We start from the raw sequence: 24,354 nt of genomic DNA on the forward strand, positions 1-24,354 counted from the left end.
GTGCATAATTTCACTGTAATTTCACCCAAATTCCCATGAAAACATAAAACAGTTATATGTCCAAAAAAATATGCATTTTCAAAATGTGTAAATATTCAGTATACATGCCACTGTGAAGCCTAAAGAAATCCCATGAAGCCTAAAACCGGTCTATCCTGCTGTATCTATGTGTACCACCTCCATAGCTCACTGTAATTACCCCATTATTATAGTTACAGGCCAGTATGCAACCTGCAGCCCCCAGTCACCACTGTTTTACTAGTTTTACTCCAAGCCCTGTATAGTAAAAGGGGAGGAGATGGTTGTTTAGAGAGGAGAAGGAGGGGGGCAGGACAGAGGCTGGGATAAAGCGGTTGCTACAACTAAAACGAGAAAAAAAAAATCAAGAGTACAAACTTTAGCGTCCCTGACATCAGGGCAGGGTAACTGTGTAAATCTTGCTGCACCCCTGCCCCTGTATATAAGGCGTGGGAGGGACTCCGTGATCAGTATTCATTCTCACAGGACCCAGATACATTGTATTCTCTCGTGCAGAGGGCAACACCGGGCAACCATGGCAGACACCCTGAGGAGACTGGCAAACAGTGAGACATGCAGACTACTGCAGGACAAGCTGGAAGACTGGTACAAGGATTACCACGTGAGTGCAGCATTCTAACAAATTATTAAAACATTCTCCAGGCCCCTGTCAGGGTATCCTAAAATTTTAGGTGAATTGTGTGCAAATAATAGGATATACCCGTTTTAGGCTTCATGGGATTTCTTTAGGCTTCACATCGGCATGTATACTGAATATTTACATTTTAAAAATGCATATTTTTTTGGACATATAACTGCTGTGTCTGTGATTTCGTTTTATGCTTTCCTTTGAATATTGTAATGACACCTGAAATGATGCAACCTAGAGTTTTATCCACTATACTATTTGGTGAGCTAAAGGGGACTCAGAACAGGTATTTAATATTAGGTGCAATAAATGGGAAAATAATAATTGCAATCAAGCTGGGCATTATTTACAGACATTATTAAAAGGAAGGTAATTATTTGAGTGGTAGAAAGTTAACGTTTGATTTATTGATCCGTTCTAATGCTAATAATAACAGGATTCACCATTTTAAGTCCAGATATAATGTCCATACATATATAAAAAAAGAAAAGTGACATATTGGCATAATGAAGTCTGTATAGTACTGTTTTATAATGCTCTCAGTGTTAGTTATGCTATTTAAAGTTGTACAGCCCATCAATGGCTGCTGTTTCTGCCTCATTGTACTATTTAGATGCCTGTGTTCCAGTGATGAATGGGTGAGGCTAATGCAAACCTCGGTATCCAAGGACGCCTGTTGCCATGGAGACAGAAAACCCTTTCAGGGAAGAATACTGTGTTGCAACATTGAGTTTCTAGCTTGGCAGCAACCAGTACTTCCTATTTACATATGGCCTGTATCAACTACAGGAAATGAGATGGCCACAATCACAAAACACAATGTGAGCAAGAAGCTCACTGGGCTATGATTGATGCCTAACACTGAACAATAAACACTATCTAAAAATCAGTATTACACAGGGTGATAATTATATACACAATGGGATAATTGTGTATTACTGATATTTTAGTTATTCTTATTTTATTTTCTGCACTTCTAGTCTAGATATTAATAGAAACTGTATTAGAGCTTGCACTCTCACATTAAACCTCTCTTTATTTAGGTCATTGTCATTTATTTTTATTTATTTATTATTGCCATTTATATAGCGCCAACAGATTCCGTAGCGCTTTACAATATTATGAGAGGGGGATTTAACTATAAATAGGACAATTACAAATAAACTTACAGGAACAATAGGTTGAAGAGGACCCTGCTCGATCGAGCTTACATTCTATAGGAGGTGGGGTGTAAAACACATTAGGACAGGAATTTACAATCAAGTAAGGTGGGCTGCCCTTTAGGAGAGGGCAAGAGACAGGTATGTGAGGTATTGGTTAGTCTTGGAGGCCATAAGCTTTCCTAAAGAGATGGGTTTTAAGGCACTTCTTAAAAGATGCAAGACTAGGGGAGAGTCTGATGGCGGTAGGCAGGCTATTCCATAGGAAGGGAGCCGCCCGCGAGAAGTCCTGCAAGCGCGAGTTGGCCGTACGAGTGCGGACAACGGACAGGAGGTGGTCACGGGCAGAACGGAGAGACCGAGAAGGGACATACCTATGGATCTGTGAGGAGATATAAGAGGGGCTAGAGTTGTTCAGTGCTTTATAGGTGTGAGTTAGTACCTTGAATTGACTCCTATAGCATACAGGAAGCCAATGTAAGGACTGGCAGAGGGGTGAGGTGTGAGAGGACCGACTGGAGAGGAAAATCAGTCTAGCAGCAGCATTCATTACGGACTGTAAGGGTGCAGTACGGCTATTGGGGAGACCAATCAGGAGAGGGTTACAATAATCCATGCGGGAAATTACTAGAGCATGGACAAGCTCCTTGGTAGTTTCTGGTGCAAGAAAGGGGCGGATGCGGGCTATGTTTTTAAGATGGAATCTACAGGATTTGGCAACATGCTGGATGTGAGGCTCAAAGGTGAGACCAGAGTCAAGTATGACGCCAAGACAGCGCGCTTGCAAGGATGGACTGATGTTGGTACCACAAACTTGGAGGGAGAGCGAAAGAGGAGGATCAGTATTAGGAGGAGGAAAGACAAGGAGCTCAGTTTTTGAGAGATTGAGTTTCAGAAAGCGGGAGGACATCCAGTCAGAGATGGAAGAAAGGCAAGCAGTGACACGTTGCAGGACGGCAGGGGAGAGGTCCGGGGAGGAGAGATATAGCTGGGTGTCATCAGCGTACAGGTGGTAGTGAAATCCAAAAGAGGTAATAAGTTTGCCAAGAGAGGCAGTATAAAGAGAAAATAGAAGGGGACCAAGGACGGAGCCTTGGGGAACTCCAACCGAGACAGGGCAAGGGGAGGAGGTATCATTAGAATGTCATGCATCTTTTGCATAAGAATTCCCTGTCACTGTTACATATGATTTAGCTTTTACATAAATCCTTTACTTTACTGTATAAGCAGGTTGTGTGTAAAATATAACTGTAAAAAAAAAAAAAAAGTTTACTGAATAAATGAGGTTCAAGTTAAAAAGTCCAAATTGTAAGACAAAATAGGCAAATTAAAAGCATTTATCTAGATACGGCAAATTGGCAGTTATTCACTAAAGTGTAAATTGTTGGAATTTTTAATTTTATTTCATATTATTATTATTTTTATTTATTATTTTCATTTTACTAAAAATAACCAAACTGAAAACATAACTAACCTAGACATTTATTTCCAATTTGGAAATATTAGCCTAACATTTGAAATTCACTTTTTATCCTCACTGCATTTCCAGTAATCCTGCTGGTGTTCAGGTAGTGAGTATATGGTGCTGCTTAGTCCAGTGCTCGTAGTCTGTCTTTGTTGTTCTCGTCTGAACATATGTGTATGAATAATGCAGACATTTTCTTGTTAGCAGCATAAGTGACTGCGTTTTTGGCCTTACTATTGTCCAACTGCTCAAAAACAATTTGACAAAAGACAGAAAAATACCTATAACTCCTTGCACTAAAACTGCAAAATACTGTGGCAGTGGAGCTTCGAGTGATCCTTTAAATTAAACAGATTAAACTTTCAAATTGCAGCAAATTGAAATTCAGATGGTAAAATATAGGCTAAAATTACTAAAGCATGATTATAGGAGTTTACTGAAAAAAACACGCCCCTAAATTGAAAATTGTTTAAAACTATCGAGTCAATTTTAGAATAAAAATAGTTGAATTGAAAAATACATCCAATATGGTTATTCATTTAGTTTGATTGTTGTCATTCACTTTGCAAATATTCACTATTCCAGGAGTTGTATTCTCTAAAAAAAATCGAATACTTGAGCTGGAAAAAGTAGATCCAAAAAAATAAATTCAAATTTTGCTTTTGTTTTGTTTTTATATACTTAGATTATATGCTTAGTGGCTAAACCCTACAGAAACATTAGTGGACTTATTCAATAAAACGGGAAAAGGCAAAGAATTTGGAAATTTAGGGCACAATGTAAAAACAGTCAACTTCTAGTCTGGCTACTTTTTTGAACAATTCTCAGTTTAGCGAGTGATAAATCCCACAGTACTTAATTAGGAAAAAAAATACAGAAGCAGAAATTCCACCTTTACCGTTTTGGTCCTAAAATCCATTTCTTTTATCATTTTTAACAACTTTAGGTTCAATGAATAAGCTGCAATAAATATGGTGACAGGTCTAGTTATGCAACTTAAAACAGTATCAGCAAGATATCCAATATGAAACTTGCACAGTGTCATTCATGTTTGTGCTGCATTGTATGGGTTAAGACCACCAGGGCTGTGAATCTGGGTCGTGGACAGATGTTAAGTCTGATTGTATATACTAGAATTCCAAATGACCATTTTCCTCACCTGAGTTTGTTTGTTTTATAATGAATTTGTTATAGCTCATTCATTATTGGAAAGTGGTTGCTGCGGACAGTAGTTAGTAGATAATTAATATTCCTTCACTTAATTTATCATTCCAAAGTAGGGAGTGACTTTGCAATCTCCAGCAAGATCAAACACTATTTCAGACTAAGTAATCAGCAGAAGAGTCTGTAATTAATTAGATGCATGACCAGTCTTTAGAAAGAGAAAGATTTTGCATCATAACAACTTTGTATTCATTACAGCATTTTAAATAAATCAATAGGTCTGATTAGTTTATCACATATCTGATTATCTGCTGTATACATCGACAGGGTTTATTATACTGTGTAAATGCACTATAATTTAAAGGAACGTTGCAAGCATAATAACCACTACAGCATGCTGTAGTGGTCTTGTGCCAGGAGTGCCCTGGTGCCCTATGCCCCCTGCCAATGTAAGTAATCAACGGGTTTTAAAACAGTTTGACTTTTCACCTATGAGAACTGGTTCAGCTCTCCACTTCCACAATATCCTTTTAAGCTCTGGAGCTCTATGATGCGCTGATACGTACCACGCATTACTGGTAGTTTGATTGCTGAGGAGCTCTGTGATACCCAGTCTCCTTACTGCACAATGCCGTGGAGCTCTGTGATGCACTTATACATACCACACATTATTTGGAGTTTCATTGCTGTGGAGCTTTAATATGCATTGCTTACACACAATACAGTTAAAAAAGAATATGGATATCAAAGAAGGGTTGACAATAGTGGTATATGTGTCCACTAGACTGATGGTTGGAGGCATGTGAAAGTTCTCTGTAACATGAATAGACTTGCATTCTGTGGCAGGTCATTTACTATGTGACATAGTTCATTGAGCTTCAACAATAGCACACATGGGCCTCTCCTTCATGTTGATGATTTTGTCCAATTATTCAAGATGGTTTCCATGTCCAGTGCAGGAAAAGGTCTTCATTAGCCTGAAGATGGAAATATTGATAGGTCTAATGAGAAAAAGTTGAATTTACGCGATAGCTAAGTGCTTTCAATAACAAGTGCATAGACAATAGAAGCCCCATATGACCAAATGCTGGGAATGTTAAATAGTTATAAGACAAAAAAACTTATCCACATGTTATACCAGGGATGTTGCATCACATCCATTGGGGACATAAACATTTGTAAACATCTGCCATGATATAAGACAACCCAGTAGCATAATATTATTACTATGAGACAATATGGCAGTACTGATAAAATATGAAGATGCTTTACATGAGTCACTTTTCTCAATATGTATGCTAACCTACTCGTCAGGCTTCATCCACTTTTGCAAAAATAGAAAAAAAATAAAAATAATACAATTTTTTTTTTAAAACAGTGGGAAAAAAAAGAAATATTTCTGAAAAAAATATTTAAAAATATACAAAAATACAAGGAACAATATAACTTTATGAAAATATTAAAAATATATATTTATTACATCTGTAGTTAGGTAATGCTACTGGGCCCCTGCACTTAGAACACTCTATTGAGATGAAGTGGTCCTGGTGCATTTAGTGGTTTGATAACTCAAAAGCTTTTTGGCATGTCATTAAAGTGTCTGTTTATTTGCAAACAAATTCTCTTAAATGAATGTTATTTGAAATAGAGATACTCCAGTGTATTATGTAGTCACGTATTTGACCATTTCTTTTAGTTACACTGGGCTGCATGCTTACAGTAGATTATAAACAGAGCTTGTCACCTCCTATAATGTAAAGAACAAATGCCAATGTAACATACAATCCGTCTTCTATGACTTAAATCAGGCACGTGTGGCACGAGTGGAGTGTCCCAAACAAAAGCTATTTGCCATTCCCTAAACGATGGCCTGTTTAGGTGTTAAAACACACAGATATTTATAAAAATGCCACATATATTGTTATGAAGAAGGAACAAAGTGGACCTGTGCTGGACTGTAGACTACATGCAGACTTCATATCAGTATACCTATCAACGGTATTCTGTTCTAGAATGCCAACACAGGGTGTATAAGACTTAACCAGCTTCTCATCAATAAATAGATGTGACTAATTCGTTATAAGGGAAGTCCATGCTAAACAAAATAAGTAAATGGAATAACATTAAACCTACAAACTTATAATAACTAGTAAACTATACTACTGATGCACTAACCTTGGTCTGGGAAAACAAAGACAGATAGACTCTGTTCCATCTGCAAATGGGGATTTTACAACGACTGACAGGCAGATCTATTTAAACTAGAGACACTTCCATACACAATTCATATTTCCCTCAGGACAGAGTTTAGGTCTGCATGTACTGGGTCTTTAGGAATAGAGAGGCTGAACTCCCTGACTGTACCTTTCCAAACATTCACCAGGGGAGCAAAAAGTAAATTTTTGGCCTGCTACATCGGGACATGTATTTCTGATGTGAAGGAATTGTTGAAAAGACCGTCTGTCAAGTCGGAAGGAGCTGTCCTTATATATGCTAACATTAGGACTTTATTTCCCGTCTTACCTGCAAGTGGCCAGAGCTATCTAATGTTGCCCTGGGCTTTTTTTAAAAAAAAAATCGAAATTCATAATCAATCAATATACACAAAATTTGACATTTTAAATTTTTTCTTCACAGATTAATTCATGTGACAATAATCTGAATGTTTGCTGTGAACTTCTTGAGTTGCATGCAAAAATCCAGGGTCAGCTATTCACAATCCTTAGTGTGACAGCCCGGGAAGGTAAGGTATACTTCTTGACCCACACTTCTTAAAGTTGACTTTTTATCCTGAAAATGTGTAAATATTAAAATGTTTTCTATAATCTGGGCTGGCTATATGTGCTCTGCGTGATCAGTATGCATTTGGCATCACATTTAGGATTATAGAATTTATATGCCGCAAAGTTTTTATGGTGCATAGACCGTCCATTTAATACCACTGCGGATGCTGTGTTTTAATAACAGTAATTCTTTGTTGTTTCAGGTGGTCAATATGCTGGAGTTGAAACCCTTAAAAGCCGATTCCTGCCGTGGCTGGGGTCCTGTTTTACTACAAGCTCCTCGAGTGCTGACAGTAGCTTTTCACTTCTTCAGGTAGGTGACTAAATGATCACTAGTATTATCATGTTTTCACCATCTATGTTCATGAGGTGTCTTGGAACCACTTCCTACCCTTTGTGTATCTGTTAACATCTCCCATCTTACAATATTGTAGCTGCTTTGGAAATCACTACAGGATCTAAATGATCCTCTGCCCAGTGTGACAGGGAGTTGTGAGCCACGATACAAAGAGTGACAGTGTAGGGAAGGGTTGCTCTTTACACCCCCCCCCCCCCGTCTTTCACCCACCGTAGGCCTTGTGCCCCCATATGTACACCACTGGAGGCTAGGATTATTATCATGTTTACGTGGTACAGTTTGTTCTAGAGTAGGATTATTACAATGTTTTATTTGTATTGTTTATTGTAGGGTAGGATTATTAATATGTTTTAGTGGTCCAGTTTGTTACAGAGTATGATTCTTTTTGTGTTTTAGTTGTACTGTTATGGGGGTTACCATGTGAGTGCCCATGTTTTAGATTTTGGCGCATACTCACACATACCTGGTCACCGTGTAACGTTCTAGGAATGCCACAATGTGCCAAACTCAACATCCTACTACCATTTATCTGAAAATTATCTTATTGGAGCAATCTGGGGGTGAAACTTAGCAAGGACCTTTCAAACGTCAGTGCAAAGTCATAGGACAGCGCCATCGAATTTCTTCAACTCACGGGGAGCGCACCAAATTGACAAGGTCAAATGTCTCTATAGTGGAATCTCAGAATCCAATTGACATTAAAGAGGACTCAGTTTGTGAGAACAAGCCTCTGACTAAATAGTGATCCAATTATTTGCTATAAATATTTCAATATTTAGATATATTTATGCAGATATAGATTTAACCCCAAATGTTCTAGATTTAACATATATGGAAACACATAACTCAATTTTAAATCTTCTCTTAAGTATCAATTGAATGACTGTTTATAGAAGAATTATACAAAATATGAATTATGCTAAAAAAGTTTATAAAATACTTTTAGGAATCACTTGAGAGAGACAGGAAATTGAGAGACATCTCTGCTTCTCAGGAAAAGGACCTGCAAAGATTGGAGACCCAACTGGCATCCACACGCTCTGAACTGAGCAACGTCAGACAAGAGTGAGTCTTTTATTTCTGTGTGTTAAGGAGTGTGGAGTTTTTTTTTTTGCATAAAAAAAATCTGTTTAGGGACTGAAGCTGTAGCTTACTCTACTTGTCTGTCATGACAATCTACTTGTTCTCATGCTAAATAATTTCAGTTACAAAGAATCAGGCCTTGCCTAGAGGCATGGAAATAGACAGGGCTATTTAATAACCTCAACATTTTCACAAATTAGATCTGAATGGGAAAACAGGGGCAAAAATAGTTTATCTGTAAACATTCTCTAACTCTGCCACAACATAGTCACAGCTATTTTATGCCTCACTTATGCCATTTAGATTTGGAGTTTTGTGAATTACCCTAAGTGTCTCACCCTTTACCTCCCCATAGTCTGTCCCTTTGTCACACTGTGTGTGGTGTGTGCTGGCTGTGTAATGTGTGCGTGTTGTGTATACTGGCTGCATGTAATGTGTGTGTAGTGTGAGGCTGGCTGTATGTAATGTGTGTGTGACGTGTTTTGGCTGTATATAATGTGTATGTGCATGTATTTCAGGTCATTATATCATTACATTTGCTATCATTCTGAACTATATGCCACTTCTGTAAATATAGTGGTACAAAAATGTAGTGCTTGGGAGACATGAAGTGTAATTAGAACATGCATTCACAGTTTTACCTTTTATACATCTGACAACAGTCACCTAAATTTTTTTAATATATTATTATACTTTCATCAAATATACTTCGGATGGTGCCAGGACACTCCTAATCGCCTTAGTGGTTATGCTGCTTGGAGTATTCCTTTAATTGACATCTGTCACCTTAAAAATATTTTTTAATATAATAATCCTTTCATCAAGTATTAAAAGGAAATATATATATATATATATATATATATATATATATATATATATATATATATATATTTAAAATGAACATAATCCTAAAAATGAAAAACACATTCATTCTCAATATTTGATCCTTCAGCAACATGCATGCACCTTGGATCGGACAGTGTTATAAAACTGATAGTTAGTCTCTGTGACCTTCCCTGCTTCTGTGCAATGAATGAGGCGGGGAAGACCATAGAGACTAATTGTCAGTTTTCAAACACTGTCCGACCCAAGGTGTATGTATATGGCTGAAGGATCCGGTCATATACTAAACGTGGGGCTGAGTTTTTCTCTCTTTTTTTTTACATTTTGTTTTTTACATATCTGGCCCATTTGCCCATACTGATTAATTACTGCATAATAGCTCTATTGAAAGACCTTAATCTGCTGGAGTATTTGTATAGTGCTTGTTAAATAAGAGGTAATAATATCATATTTTGACTGTATTTATTTGCAGCCTGATAGAAGCACAAATTGAACTCGAAGACACAAAAACTAAATCAGCAAGCACTCTTCTGGCCACCGAGGAAGAGATTCTTCAGTTGAGATCAGAGTAAGATATACTCTCTTCTCTTACAATAACTGTAAAAAAAAAGCATTGCCCTGCTTTGGTTAGGTGTAATAATGTCCCTGTCACTGTATTAGAGTTTATGCTTTCAGCACATACTTAGTAAGTGAACTCATGTCAGTTAATTCCTCTACTTTAAGCAAATAGGAGGGTTTATTCTCTAGATTCCCAACATTCACCCACAGACACACACTGACAGATACACACACACATTCACTCACAGACACACACATTCACTGACACTCTGACAGGCACACTGACAGACACCTTGATACTTACAAACGCACACACATTGTCTAACACACAATTTATATGTGTCCCCACAAGAGAGGCTAACAGTGCACATGCCAGGGCACTTCGGGGAGGAGCATTTTTTTGCCAACCCCCTAAAAATGCCGCCCAAGGCAAATGCCTTGTTTGCCTCGTTAATGATACAGCGCTGTTTGCATGCATTTTATTGTGTTATTTGGTGTAATATTAAATGCTTTATTTTTCTGTGATACAGGTTAAGATCTACCCAGGATAAGTTGGAGCTGAGAAAGCTAGACTCTCTGGATGATTATGAGCGACAGATACGACTGCTTAAGGATGAAATTTCAATCTTGTCTGCTGAGAAGAGTTTACTGCATGGCAGGTAATGCTTACACATGTAAATATTCCTACATCAGTTCACATATTCCTACATGTTTTCAGTTGTGTAAGAAGTTGTACATCGAGTGAGAAGACAAATATAAAATCATTGCAAATATATTATTACAGTGGACATATTTAATATTGAAATAAATATTACAGTTTATAATACTTCATTATGTATGTCAGTATTCTAAAGTGAAACACACTGGTCATCTAATGGACAACATACAGGACAAGTATGACCAAGTGAACCCGTTGTATTTATCGGTCTGTCTATGAATTTATAATGGTAAACACGCACAAGTATATACATTTGCAATTTGGCATGACTGACTACAGTGTAAATTGGTGGCATCCTATGAAATATGTAACCCAGTGGCATTGTTTTGGAGCTGACCTAGAGTAAAGCCCCAAGTGGGCTCATGGGTATTAGTCTTAGTTTTATTTATTTTTGCATTTTTCATGAGATTTTTCTGCTTTCAGACTCTCTCGAAGTCGCTCTCCCAGCCCTCTGCGACACTCCAGCCGATCATCAAGTCCTTTCTTAAGGAGCGAATCACCCGCCAGATTAACCAACTCCTCTCGCCGCGCTCGCCTTATCTCCAGATTTAATGACATCTTTGCTAATGATCGTTTAGATGCTCAGAATCTCCTGAGGCGATACATTGACGAATTAGAGATGGTTCAGAGGATCATTTTTATCGCCACTGTGGTATGGAATCCTCTCATACAAGTTATTTCTTGTTTTGAGTAATGCATTCTCCTAAAGTTTCCATATTATTGTTGCATGTTAATGGATCAGCAGTAGAATCATTATCACCTTAATAAAACTGATTTTGAGTGTCTGTTTGTTAAAATTATATATAGGAGGGATTACCACCAAATAATAATAGTCATAAATTGAACTTGAATTTTTAGGCAAAAAAAGCCAAATTGAAAATACAGCTGGAATTGAGATTTTTTTTTTTCTAATTTAATAAATCTAGCCTAAATGGTAAAATTTACGGTACCTTAAATTCACTTTCTGGTAGGTCACACTTCAGAATAACTCTGATGCTAATTTAAGGAACACTATAGTGTCAGGAATACAAACATGTCTTCCTGACACTGTAGTGCTGATGTAGCTTGGCTATGTAGGTGACCGGCTCCACTCCGAACTCGCTGAAAAGGTAATTTTACTCACCTCTCCTTCCACATCTGTGCCCTGCCTGGCATCACATTCATGTCTGAGATCATCAATTTTGATGATCTCAGCCAATCAAATATTTTGCCATAGGAAAGCATTGAGAGTCTATAACACATGCACATCACCAATCAGCATGTCATCATAGAGATGCATTGAAGAGTTGAAGACACTGAACGTAGGTGCTGTACACTGTGCAGCACTGGACTAGGAGGCACTTCTAGTGGCCGTCTGAGTAACTGTCACTAAAGATGTGACTAAGCAGTAATGTAAGCATGGCCATTTCTCTGAAAGTCAGCATTGACATTGAAAAGTCTGCAGGGACAGGCTATAGACACCAAAACCACTACATTAAGACTAGTTATGTATTTCTGTCATTACTCATTCTTATAAATACAGTGACTCTCTGATAGATATTAGTAAAGTTGCTAATACAATATTGATAGAACATGCCATTTTGATTTATAGCAGATATTATCTGCCAAAGCCACTGCCAAAGTAGCGCCTAATCTGAGCGATGACATACATTCTTGCTTTTACAGTAATATAATTTCGTGTTTTGTGCAGGAATCCTTCCACGCAGCCAAGATGGCTTTCAGGCAGTTTAAACTCCGTGTAAGGAAGACACTGTCTCCATCTCACTTGGGACCTGAATCACTGGAAGATGCTGTGATTGACTACATTGTGCGCAATTTGGATTGCTATGACGTCCAATCCAGTGTTAATGTAAGTCAAAGTAGGACAAATATTTTTCTTTTTCTAGATCTGTTCTAGAATGTTCATGCGTATCATATATTACACATTTCATATTGTTTATCTTTTACTAAAGTAACGGTATGATTGATATTATTTGATTGTATGCTTGTTGCTGGTTTTAAAATAAACATATTTAAAAGAGTCTTGGAGCTGTGAAAAACATGTGCCTACTTAGTACACACTTTATTATTATACTTTATAACTAATCACAATTACAGTAGCAACATCACTGCAGATTTGTGATTTCTGTGGGAAAAGCATGTCTTATGGCTTGACTGGTGTGCAGATTTATGTTTAACATTGTATTGACTATCTACTGATTTCAGGTACAAGGGATTTTCAATTACAATTTTTCCCCACCATAACATCCTTGGTTTGTGCTCTATAAGTATTAAAAGCCAAATCGGATTGTTTCAACTGGGACGTTGTAAAGGCTTCTGTAAAGTTTAAATAATTTTATAATTTTATCTGGATAAGTTAAATGAGAATGACATAGAAGCCTATTCAAAATCTTATTTGTTTTACTCTATTAGGAAGTGATCAGTGCAATGAACGTGAACCCTAAAATCTCCTTCCCGCCAGAAGTAGACTTTATTCTGATCAGCGGGTTCATCCGCGAGGTGTGCCGCCTTGCTTTTGCTATGCAAACTCTAGAAGAGCCATTGGACATCGGATTTGCTGTAGACGGAGAGCTGTTTGGTGAAAACAAGTAAGATGGTCCAACTGACAATTATTCAGATAGGTTAATAAACAATGTTTTATAAGGAAACCTTGTAACCAACGAATATAAGTAGAAACTGATATAATTGTTGGTGGTGGGATTTTTAGGTAAACCATCAACATGCTTGACACATCTATGTTTGAACAAAATGCTTGAGTGATTAAAAATAAAAGCTTTGTGTACTTGCAATTCTAATCTCAGATCTCTATTATACCCAGCGTAATAAGCAAGATAATACCTTATTCCTACAGCTGTGACTAGTGGGGAAGCAACAAAACCTAAAGATGCTAGCAAAGCCTTTTGTCAAGATAGGACTTTATATGGCACAGTATCCCCTATTGTGTCTTATGATTATTATTATTATTATTTTATTATTTATATAGCGCCATCAGATTCCGTAGCGCTGTACAAAGGGTGGACTAACAGACATGTAATTATAACCAGACAACTGGATGACAGTGACTATTAATCACAGCCTCCTAAATATACAAGTCATTTGCTTTTAACGTCATTGAATTTAAGATGTCACAAAACATAGAATGTGTGTGATTTATACATTGAATCTGTAGTGGGATGTAATATTTTTTCACTTGTATAAAATGTTACGAATCCTGTCCATGTTTCTGTTTAACTGCAGCTACTTGCTAAAGTGGTAATTGAAAATTCTTCAAGTTAGCTATGTTTCCATATCAGTTGTTTTGAACTTAACCATACACTGAGTTATTAAAGAGAGACTTCAAATCGCCAAACTGGTTAAGACATTTGTTAGCTATGCTTTCAGTACGGCTACTCTGGCCTTAAATTTGAAATTCACTTTGAATTCATCTTGAATTCTCACTTCTGTGAATAGCCCTGACTGTTCACCTTTGACTTTCAGACAGTTCATAATGTAGTGAATAACACTGTGAATATATTTAATTTGAACAAACTCATGGGAGTTTTTTTTAGAAAACATTGGACTTTATATACTTGAGACACAAACCAGCATCAATGGGATTATGGTCTTCCACATAGTAACCAGAAATGTTGGATTTATTTGAACCCTCCATGTTTTAATGGCTACATATGACCTGTCCTATCAGTGTATTCTAACTGCACCATATTGCACAGCTGCCTCTGTTAGTTTTTAAATGATAATGTGGGAGTTACACATAAAAAGTGGTGCAAAGTTCTAAAAGTTGAGAAATCAGTGACATTCTATTGGTTTCCTGGGTAGCCACTTTTAGAACTTGGCCACATAATCATTCTTTATATATAACCACCAATGCTGACATTCTCTATTTCTGGCCAGATACCGCCGTACCTATGACTCTGAACTTACAGCTCCACTAGTTTGTTACCACGTGTGGCCAACTCTGATGGAAAGTGACACGGTCATTGTGAAAGGAGAAGCCGTGACTAAGAGAGGTGCTCTGGTAAGATATGTTTATTGTAGACACATATCAGGTAAAAACACTCTGTTCAGATATAAAGTCATTAGGGAAATAATTGAAATGTCACTAACTAATATCAAAGAACATGTACAAATATATAAATAGTAATATTTTAATGTTGATGCACCAGTGTAACCTGTATATAATTTTTTATTTTAAAATAATACATTATTCGCATACATGACAATTTGCTACTGCTTTTACACAATCTTTATTTTACAAAATGATATATCGTTCACATGTATATTTTACTACAGTAAAATAAAATTCTGTAGTGCACTGAGATGTTGCAACTGAATTTTAGCCAATCATAATATTTCCCACTTTAATAGAACATTTGCTGGAGGGAGCTGTAGGTAACATAGAGAGGGGTAGCAATAGATAACTGCAGCAGGCTAACTTTCTATAGAAAACATTTCTCTGCCTTATCTATTTTTTGATATATTACTTTTTCTTGCGTTTTCTTTTCAGTGGAGTCCAGGAAAGAGTAGAAGTCGGAGCTCTAGTCCAATTCGGTCTCGTTCAGCCAGTCCCGGTCGAGCCTTGGTAAGCATTATTGTTCTGGCAGCAATAAAAACCAAACAACTGCTATTAAAACATAAATGGACTACTTTTATAGTTATTTTTTTTCCCATATTTCATAACATGTAGAAAACCAAGAGATTCCACCAGGCTGTCGCTCACTGAATTTGACTAACACGGTGGTACCTGCTGCCATTCTGGTGTTCCCACTATTGTGGTCTCTGGTTAGAAGTCACACTTTTAATAGGTAGCCTGAGCAGTCCTCACCTCTAGCTAAAAAGAAACCGTCGTGTTACAGGGCAGTAGGATACGCAGTCCCTATACAAGCCAGCAGTTTCTTGCATTTGTTCTATAAAAAATCACTACTACGTAATTATAATTTACACCAGCATTTTAGCCCTAGTCATTAATGCTAGAAAGCATTTTGGATTCTTGTACGATGAGCAGTGGCAGGAGACTTACAGGCTGTATTTAATGTATGCAGTATTGTTATTTCACAAAATGTTGTTGATAATATGTCATCTTTTTTTTTTTTTTCCTTTCAGACCTCTAGAAGCCGTAGTCCTTCCCCTCTTAGAAGAAGTGGAACTCCAAGTAAGTGACATGCTGGTCAAGGTCTAAAAGATAGAATGATCAATGTGGTGAAGGATTTAATACATTTCTATATTTAATACACTTAAAAATGCACCAAAACTCACCACTCACAGAACATTTCAGTCTGTTCTAAAAGGCACCAGCAGTCTTTAAATGTATTTACAGTGAGACACAAAAAAGCACTATAGAACTAGAGATTAGCTGTATTAAAGGGCAATCCACTATTCAAATAAATAAATAAGGAAATAAAAATCACTGTGTAGACATACCACCAAAGAAAACATGCATGAATGTATTTATGCAATTTTTACTGGAAGCATATATAAAAACAAGCTGCATATCTCTGGCCTCCTCTTCTAACCCTGCCCAGACTTTTTGTGGCTGCCCAATCACAGACTTCTCAATGCAGCTCAAAGAGAAGTCTTTGCATGGTTGATGCTATGAGCAATTACTGCCTCTTGAGTTTAGTTCCACTGAGCTAAACGAGCAGGAAGCAACAGGACCGGCTATCTGATTGACAGACTTGGGGCTGTAACAAGATTAATTTATAAAAAAAAAAAAAATGTAAAAATTTTTTGACTTAAATCTGAACTTTTAGTAAAATTATAAAATAAGGACACACTCTTCACATATAAAGCATTTCAGCAAGCATAAGAGCTTTAGGCGTCTGGAGAGTCCCTTTAAACTAGTTAAAGGGACACTGTAGTCACTAAAACAACTTTAGCTTAATAAAGAAGTTTTGTAAGGTAGTGTATAGATCATGACTCTGCAGTCTCACTCATCAATTCTCTGCAATGTAGAAGTTAATTGTTTAAGCAGCCCTAGTCATACCTCCCTGTATGAGACCTACACAGTCTCCCAAACACTTCCTGTAAAGAGAGATCTAATGCTTACACTTCATTTATCACACACTCTGTTTATTATAGAATTTCTTATCTCCTGCACTGTGGATAGCATTCTAGACCCTGCAGGTGCTTCCTGTATGTAATTAAAGTTCAATTTACAGAACAGGAGATAAAAACTTCTAGAGCAAGTTAACATCTGTTTGAAAATTAAAAAAAAATCATACAGACTCTGTCAGTCACAGCAGGGGAGGTGAGGCTAGAAACAAAAGTGATTTAGGAGTTAAATTACTTTTCTTTCTGTTTATGCAGCCTAGCCAAACCTTCCTTGCTGGCAACACCCAGAGCTTACATAAAAATATGGTTTTGTTTTCAATTCGATGTAGCAACTCAGTAGTGTTTACTTTAGAAGTTTTTATCACCTGAACTGTTAATTGAACTTTAATCACACACAAGGGGCTTCTGCAGGGTCTAAAAAGATACAGACAGAGCAGGAGATAAGACATTTTAAAGTAAACAGAATGTGTAATAAAGCAGGTTTAAACATTAGAGCTCTCTTTACAGGAAGTATGTTAGAAGACTGTGTAGGTCACAAACAGGGAGGTGTGACTAGGGCTGTATACACAAAGTGATTTTACTCCGAAATGGCAGAGAATCAAGCAGTTAGACTGCAGGGGCATGATCTATATACCAAAACCACTCCATTAAACTAAAGTTCTTTAGGTACTTATAGTTGAGACGTAGCTTCTGTACTCTGACCAAGTACCTCCGCCCAGTCCGCTTCCTAGCCACTGGGGAGAGAACCTGGAACTTGGAACACTTGAGAGATGGGAGATTTATGCGTATGGCAGCACAACCAGTTTGAACTAACCTGGAAGTGTCTCTGGAACAATGGAACAATGCCCTTCTGGGAAAACAACAAGGAAAGGGGGGAGAAAAATACCTAACAAACAAAAACATTATACACACCCTGTACCTATAATGGGCACAGGGTGACTAAAACATAAGCACAATCTGAGGACCTACATACAGTGTCCATCTTCAGCCCCCCAGTAATGGTGACTACCATCACAATAGTGTCCCTTTAAAGTGTACTTGCCAACCACAGATATCAATGACAATTAAATATATACAAGTTAGACAAGAGATTTCCCTAAATCATGGTCCATGATGGGTATTTGTAATTGATGTAAATTTGAAGCTGGGTTACTATTGGTCCTTGTAAATAATTCTCACACATTTTCTCTTGTAGGATTCTAACTGGCTGACTTTTATGTGTGAAATCAATTCATCAGGAATCAGTCTTTGTCAGTGGTGCTTCATTGTGTCTCCAGAGTACCTCAGACCTTCATTACGATAATGTGAATGGATATTTAGTGGATAAAATGTTTTATATGTAGTGTGTTTTTAATTTTTTTTTGGATCACTGTACTTATATATTATTTTTCTGTACAAATAAAATGTAATTTTCAGATATTTTTTTCTTTTGACATTTAAGCATGTTAAGGGAACTTTTTAGAAAAAAGAGAGATGTTAAGGTAATGGTGACATGATGATAAAGTTATAGCAGTGGCTCGCAAATCATACATCTCTTTGGGTTTTGTTGGGGTACCATGGTGGCAGATAAGGTAAACTAGAGTGGAAGTTTTAAAACAGACCGAGTGGCTTGTTGTACTTTTATAATCTGTAACAATGCAATAAAACTATGTTTTATGTGTACCTTAAAGGGACTCTCCAGTTCCAGGAAAACATCCTGCAGTGCCCCGCTCCCTCCCACCCCCCCACCCCATGTTGCTGAAGGGGTTAAAACCCCTTCAGTGACTTACCTGAATCCAGCGCTGATATCCCTCGGCGCTGGGTCAGGCTCTGCCAATGCTCCTCCCCTGCCAACTTCAGCCGGCGGGGGAGACCTAAGGCGAATGCGCGGCAATGGCTGCGCGCATTAGACCTCCCCATAGGAACGCTTTCCTACGGGAATTCCGGTGATGCTGGAGGTCCTCATGCATAGCGTCAGGACGTCCAGCGTCGTTTAAAACACTTTTCGTGTTTTAAGAACCCAGAAGTCCCTCTAGTGGCTGTCTAATAGACAGCCACTAGAGGAGGACTTAACACTGCAAGGTAATTATTGCAGTTTATAAGGTAATTATTGCAGTTTATAAAAACTGCAATAATTACACTTGCAGGGTTAAGGGTGATGGGAGTTAGCGCCCAGACGACTCCAATGGGCAGAAGTGGTCTGGGTGCCTGGAGTGTCCCTTTAATGACACCATCTACAACATCAGTAAAGCAGTATTTGGTTTTCTGAGGAGTGAAATATATATATAAATGAAACATAAGTCAATTATTATTTTAATTGTTAACAACTAAACTCTAGATTTAACCATTTCCAACATAAACTGATATCATCTTTAAAAATGTGCTACCATTTCATTGTAATCTAAATTATTATTCTGGATTATTCTCTTACTGTGATGTAATTCCAGTAAAATACAAGTTTAGCAGGCTAAGATTGCCACAAGGCATATGTATGTATATGTGTTTGTAGTATCAGTTGGTTAATTACACGTAGCTAAGATACTGTCATCACTGTACTGACCAGGTGCAGGAATGTAAGAACTGGAATTACGCGTCCCTCTCCTTTGTATCAGATGAGCCACGTGGTTAGACCGGATGGATGAGTTTAGACTCTATTCATTAAATAGGTTAAGGGTATGTGTGGGTGTAGTTAATTGTGGGAGGAGCTACAGTGCTATATAAGGAATGTACTCTATGTATTCAGTACTCAGACTTTGCTGTATTTTGGTGACGCTAGTCCCTCTGAGTCCCGATCGGTGATCCAATAAAGAATCTCTTCCTTCCTGAAGAAACCTGTGTCCATCTCTCTGTGCTTGGCTTCCGTCAGTTTCTCCGGTATCATTTGGTGCATTGGCCGGGAAGCTCATCGTTCAACGGTAGCTGAGAGGCAGAGGCGTGAGACGGTCTATCTTTGCCCACGTTCTCTACGGCTGCACCCCTGAACTTCTGCGTGGACCTCCCTTCGTCTCGGCGCCACTGGTCTGTTGTCCAGGAGATCATCGGCCTCTACGTGAGAAGTGCTGGGGTGTCCCCGTCGATGAGTGTGAACTCAGGTTCAGGAACGAGGAGGTAAGATAACTGCTGTTTTAGACGGCAGGACCCGCTAGGGGTATACCGATTGTGCGGTAGGCCCAAAGGGGTTTTTGAATCTGTATCTGCCCCCTCTGTCGGAGGGAAGGAGCGAAGGCGCACCGCTCGATCGAACGCTCTTTAGTCAGACCGTTTGATTTGGTTAGTCAGGCGGGGTCCAGGTGTAAGATAGCCCTAGCCGGACACCGGTGTCTTGTCTAGACTAGCGTTCTAGGGTGTATATTACGTTCGCTAGGTCGGAGGGACCGGGAGACTAAGCGGCGCCTGTGTAAATTCGGTTCGCTAGTTCTCATCCTATCTGGGCTAAGTGGGAAGGCGTGTAAATTTGGAACCCACTAGACTTTTGATAGTACGACTAAGAGGCGCCTGTGTAAATTCGGTTCTCTAGCTCGTTGTATAGTGCGACTAAGAGGCGTCTGTGTAAATTCGGTTCTCTAGCTCGCTATATATGTGGTGATTGGGCAGTGTGGCTAACCAAAACGGGTGTATATAGTTTTAGGTAGTCCATTCAAGGTACTGGCCAATAGTTTAGTTGGGAATTGTAAATGTGTTAATGATTGTTTAGTAAAGTGTATATCTTGTTAGATAGCGCGAGCTCAGCCGTCTAGCGAGAGTGTTAATAGTGTGTTGCTGTATTATAGTGCACGGTACCATAACCCTGTATATTTACTGACACTGTATAATAAGTACTAATCATTGTCGTCCATTGCATGTTTAACACCATAACCACTAATAATTGTATTGTGACCTTAACTTGTGCTTTGACCTATGCTAACCGTACTGTAACCGCTATTTGTAAAAGACGATGTTACTGGGGTGTGTTATAGACGGGTAATTCGTATATAGAGAATTATAGCGTGGGTGACTGTGTAGTTACGCCAAAGGGCATAATATTGATTATATAGTGACTGGTGTAGCAGCTGTGTGTGTATGGGAATTCCCTGAGTGTTTATTGTTATTGTGTACGTTTCACTTGGTAACCATACCACGTGGTGCTGTTGCCAGAGGAAACGGGTGTGACTGTTGAATAGTACGCGTGTATAGTAATCGTTGTCGACGACGTTCCACTGTTAAATATGGGTGCGTCGCAGTCAACGATTCCGGATCCCTTAGGATGTATGGTTAAGAATTTTAAAAAAGGGATTCAAAGTTTGTGATTTTGGGGTAAAGATGTCTCCTGTACGTTTGGTCACTTTGTGCACTAGGGAGTGGCCTACTTTGGTTGCGGCATGGCCGCCACGTGGCAGTTTGGATCCAACTCTGGTACAGCGCTTACACGTGGCTGTATCAGGTAGGCCTGAACTTTACGGCCAGTTTCCTTATATTGATTGTTGGAGACAGGCCGTAGATGACTCGCCAAAATGGCTCCGGACATGCCACGAGGAACAGTGTCGCCTCATGGTAGCTAGGACTTGTTCGTCCACTAGGGCTGGTGTTAGGCCCATTTTGGACACGCCCCCTGAGTCCGAGATCCCTTTGCCGCCCCCTTACTTTCCGGTAAGAGGAAGTGACGCAAATACAGGAAGTCCTGTAACCCTTCCCTCATTACCCTCATCCACTTCCGCTTCCTCCTCCAGTACAGGATCCACCCCCCCTCGTACTAAATCTCCCCTTCCGGAACCAGAACCCACCCCCATTAGAAACGAATATCCTGATTTGGCGCCACTTCAGACTTCCGGTCAAGCTTCATCTAGCTCGGCCCGAAGTGTTCTATTCACTACCTTTTCCCAAAACCAACCTCCCACATCCCCATACCCTATATCTCCCCGACCGGAACCCATGACTGACGCTTCCCTACGTAGCCCCATCCAAACCCGACAGTTGACTGGTGCCCAACAATTAAAGCACTATCAGATGCCTCTTCGCTTAAATCCCGGGTCAGCTTATATCGATGCCGCAGGTCAAATGGCACACGCTGACCCTGTCTTCGTATATGTCCCTTTCACCACTACCGACCTTTTAAACTGGAAGACCCATAATTCCTCGTATACTGAGAAACCACAAGCCATGACTGATCTGTTCACCTCAATAGTACAGACACATAATCCGACATGGGCTGATTGCCAGCAGTTATTAATGACTTTATTTAACAATGAGGAAAGGACAAGAATAAATCAAGCAGCCATTAAAGCATTAGAGGATAGAGCCCGTGCTTTGAACCAAGCTAATCCAGCAGCATGGGCCGCAACACATTATCCCAACACTGATCCCGATTGGAACGTAAATGGTGCTGATATGGTTCAACTCAGAGCCTATAGAGACGCTATAATTGCTGGCATGAAAGCCGGAGGAAAGAAAGCCATTAACATGTCGAAGACAGTTGAGGTGATCCAGAAAAGCGATGAAGCGCCCAGTGTCTTTTATGACCGATTATTGGAGGCGTACCGCTTGTACACCCCCTTTAATCCGGAAGACGCAGACAATTCCCGAATGGTGAACTCCGCCTTTGTCAGCCAAGCTTACGGAGATATTAAGCGCAAGCTACAAAAGCTAGAAGGGTTTGCAGGTATGTCAATCACCCAACTAATGGAGGTAGCTAATAAGGTGTATATGAATAGGGAAACAGAAAGCAAGAAAGAGGAGGAGCGCAAGATGCGTAAAAAGGCTGATATGCTAGCGGTAGCGATCGCAGGCGTAGATAAACGGGGCCCAGATAGAGGCAATAATAGATGGAGTAGGGAGCCTTTGAGTAGGGATCAGTGTGCGTATTGCAAGGAAGAAGGGCATTGGAGGAACGAATGTCCGCAAAGAGAGCAGTACGAGAGAGACCAACCCAGGGCAGGCTACGGAAACTTTAGAGGCAGAGCGAGAGGTAGAGGAGGTCCCGGAGGGAGTAATGGTTATAGAGGGAGTAATGGGAACAGAGGAAGTGTTAGGGAAGACAGATATATTCCAGCAGCGCAAAGGTCCCGCGATAGAGAAGGTAGGGACTTCGTAGGATTGGCTGACACGGTCATGGAGGACTATTGATACCGACCGGGCTCCATCCCCCTTGGTCGAGCGGAGCCTATGGTCGATGTATCAATAGGGGGGAAAAGGAGTGCGTTCATGATCGACACTGGTGCTGAACATTCAGTGGTGACTAATCTAGTTGCTCCTCCATCTGGAAGGACTATTACTGTGATAGGAGCAACTGGAAGAAGTGCTGAAAGACCGGTTCTTAAAAGTCGACTCTGTACATTGGGAGGCCACGTAGTAAAACACCAATTCCTTTATATGCCTGAATGTCCAGTCCAATTGCTGGGACGTGATATGCTATCCAAATTACAAGCGCAGATTACGTTCCTACCAGATGGAACAACATCTTTAAAGTTTAATGGACCTTCAGGTATTATGACTTTATCCGTACCAAAGGAAGAAGAGTGGCGACTTTATACAGTGTTGACTAGCCAAAACCCTAGGAGTGATGAGACATTGTTTAACATACCAGGAGTTTGGGCAGAGAACAACCCACCAGGACTGGCCCGCAATATTCCACCAATAAAAATTGAACTGAAACATGGGGTTTATCCAGTGAGCCTAAGACAATATCACATTCCGCAGAAGGCTAAGAAGAACATCCAATCCTATCTGGATAAGTTCATACGGTATGGTATCCTAAAATTCTGTACTTCCCCCTGGAACACCCCATTGCTGCCTGTTCAAAAGCCCGGCACAGATGAGTATCGACCTGTGCAGGACTTAAGAGCAGTCAATGATGCGGTTGTTAGCATACATCCAGTTGTACCCAATCCATATAACCTGCTTGCTTTAATTCCGGGCGGGGCTACTTACTTCACAGTCTTAGATCTCAAAGATGCCTTCTTTTGCCTCCGAATTGCCGCAGAAAGTCAATGTATTTTCGCTTTCCAATGGGAGAACGCTGTAACGGGCTCAAAACGCCAAATGACTTGGACAAGACTGCCCCAAGGGTTTAAAAATTCACCTACCCTATTTGGTTCAGCCCTAAGTCAAGATCTATTGGATTTCGAGTCCATCCCAGGAGAGTGTGTATTGTTACAATATGTAGATGACTTGTTGATAGCAGCAGTTACAAAAGAAATCTGTCAGCAAGCAACGCACGATCTACTACACATTCTCTGGAAGGCAGGATACAAGGTGTCTAGAAAGAAGGCTCAGTTGTGTTTGCCAACTGTCAAGTATCTAGGATTCCATATCTCTGAAGGTCAAAGAATTATGGGGCCAGAGAGAAAAGAAGCTGTCTGCCAAATACCAATACCCAAGAATAGAAGACAAGTGCGAGAATTCTTGGGGGCAGCAGGCTTCTGTAGGATATGGATTCCCAGTTATGCGATACTAGCAAAACCTCTGTACGCAGCTATCAAAGGTACAGAGCACGACCCCTTCTTATGGACCCAAGAACAGCAAACGGCATTTGAAGATGTGAAGAAGGCTTTGA

The 24,354-nt window shown here is 39.4% G+C and overlaps 1 protein-coding gene across 1 annotated transcript; it reads left to right on the forward strand.

Moving 5' to 3' along the window:
- Positions 1-419: 419 nt before the first annotated feature.
- Positions 420-18,765, forward strand: SPATA18 (spermatogenesis associated 18). Its single transcript, XM_063459970.1, has 13 exons — positions 420-640; positions 7,094-7,199; positions 7,443-7,552; positions 8,544-8,662; positions 9,996-10,091; positions 10,612-10,740; positions 11,223-11,451; positions 12,490-12,648; positions 13,212-13,387; positions 14,691-14,814; positions 15,304-15,378; positions 15,900-15,948; positions 18,043-18,765. Exons 1-13 carry the CDS (start codon positions 554-556, stop codon positions 18,048-18,050), a joined length of 1,467 nt encoding a protein of 488 aa, XP_063316040.1. The 5' UTR covers positions 420-553; the 3' UTR covers positions 18,051-18,765.
- Positions 18,766-24,354: the final 5,589 nt, after the last annotated feature.

Source organism: Pelobates fuscus, chromosome 6 (assembly GCF_036172605.1).
Source record: "Pelobates fuscus isolate aPelFus1 chromosome 6, aPelFus1.pri, whole genome shotgun sequence".
In the NCBI taxonomy this organism is placed as follows: Eukaryota; Metazoa; Chordata; class Amphibia; order Anura; family Pelobatidae; genus Pelobates; species Pelobates fuscus.